Genomic DNA, 593 nt, shown 5'->3' with positions numbered 1-593 from the left:
GATGCCCTGCTCTGCCAGGGCCTCCTGCCGCTTCTGGCTCATCACCTCCTTCTTGGCCAGCAGCAGCTCCGCCTGCTTGAGCTTTTGCCGGAGCAGCTCGCTCACGCGGTCCACGTACCTGTTTGGGGAGAGCCAGGACCTCCGTCACGCCCATCGCCCACCGAGGTGCCATCCCCACCCCAGGACACCACCACCTCCTGCTCCAGATCTACCCCGCAGATCCCCATGGTCCCCCACAAGCCCTGACCCCCTGTTTTTCCCCACCCCAAGCGAGGACCTGGGGGAGGCGAGGATCATGAAGAGGTGCTGCATGCTGCGGGTGCAGAGCTGGCCCAGCAGAGCCCGGGTGGTGGCCAGGAGGGAGCCCACGTGGGCGCTGGTCTGGCCCTGCAGCACGGCGAACTGGCTCACGGCCACAATGTCGGCCTCCTCCTCCATCTCCACCAGGCGCTGGGACAGGAACAGCTCCAGCTGCGGGGACAGGGGAGGGGGACACTCCGGTACTGCCATCCCTGCAGTGGGATGGCAGCGGAGCTGCCCCTTACCCGGCTCCAGCCCCGGCTGCCGCGCCCTACTCACCACCATGAGCTCAT

At 67.5% G+C, this 593-nt stretch overlaps 1 protein-coding gene across 1 annotated transcript in view; it reads right to left on the bottom strand.

Annotated features, from left to right (window-relative positions):
- Positions 1 to 5: 5 nt before the first annotated feature.
- The window catches only part of CDK5RAP3 (CDK5 regulatory subunit associated protein 3), a gene marked incomplete at both ends in the record, with an annotated part of 3223 nt that continues 2635 nt past the window's right edge, over positions 6 to 593 (bottom strand). Inside the window, 2 exon segments of the mRNA XM_009576328.1 lie at positions 6 to 118; positions 278 to 512. Coding sequence (XP_009574623.1) covers positions 6 to 118; positions 278 to 512 — 348 coding nt within the window.

The sequence above is a fragment of the Fulmarus glacialis genome, unplaced genomic scaffold, assembly GCF_000690835.1.
Source record: "Fulmarus glacialis isolate BGI_N327 unplaced genomic scaffold, ASM69083v1 scaffold35534, whole genome shotgun sequence".
Taxonomy (NCBI): Eukaryota; Metazoa; Chordata; class Aves; order Procellariiformes; family Procellariidae; genus Fulmarus; species Fulmarus glacialis.
This window is presented reverse-complemented; position numbering and strand designations above follow the sequence as displayed.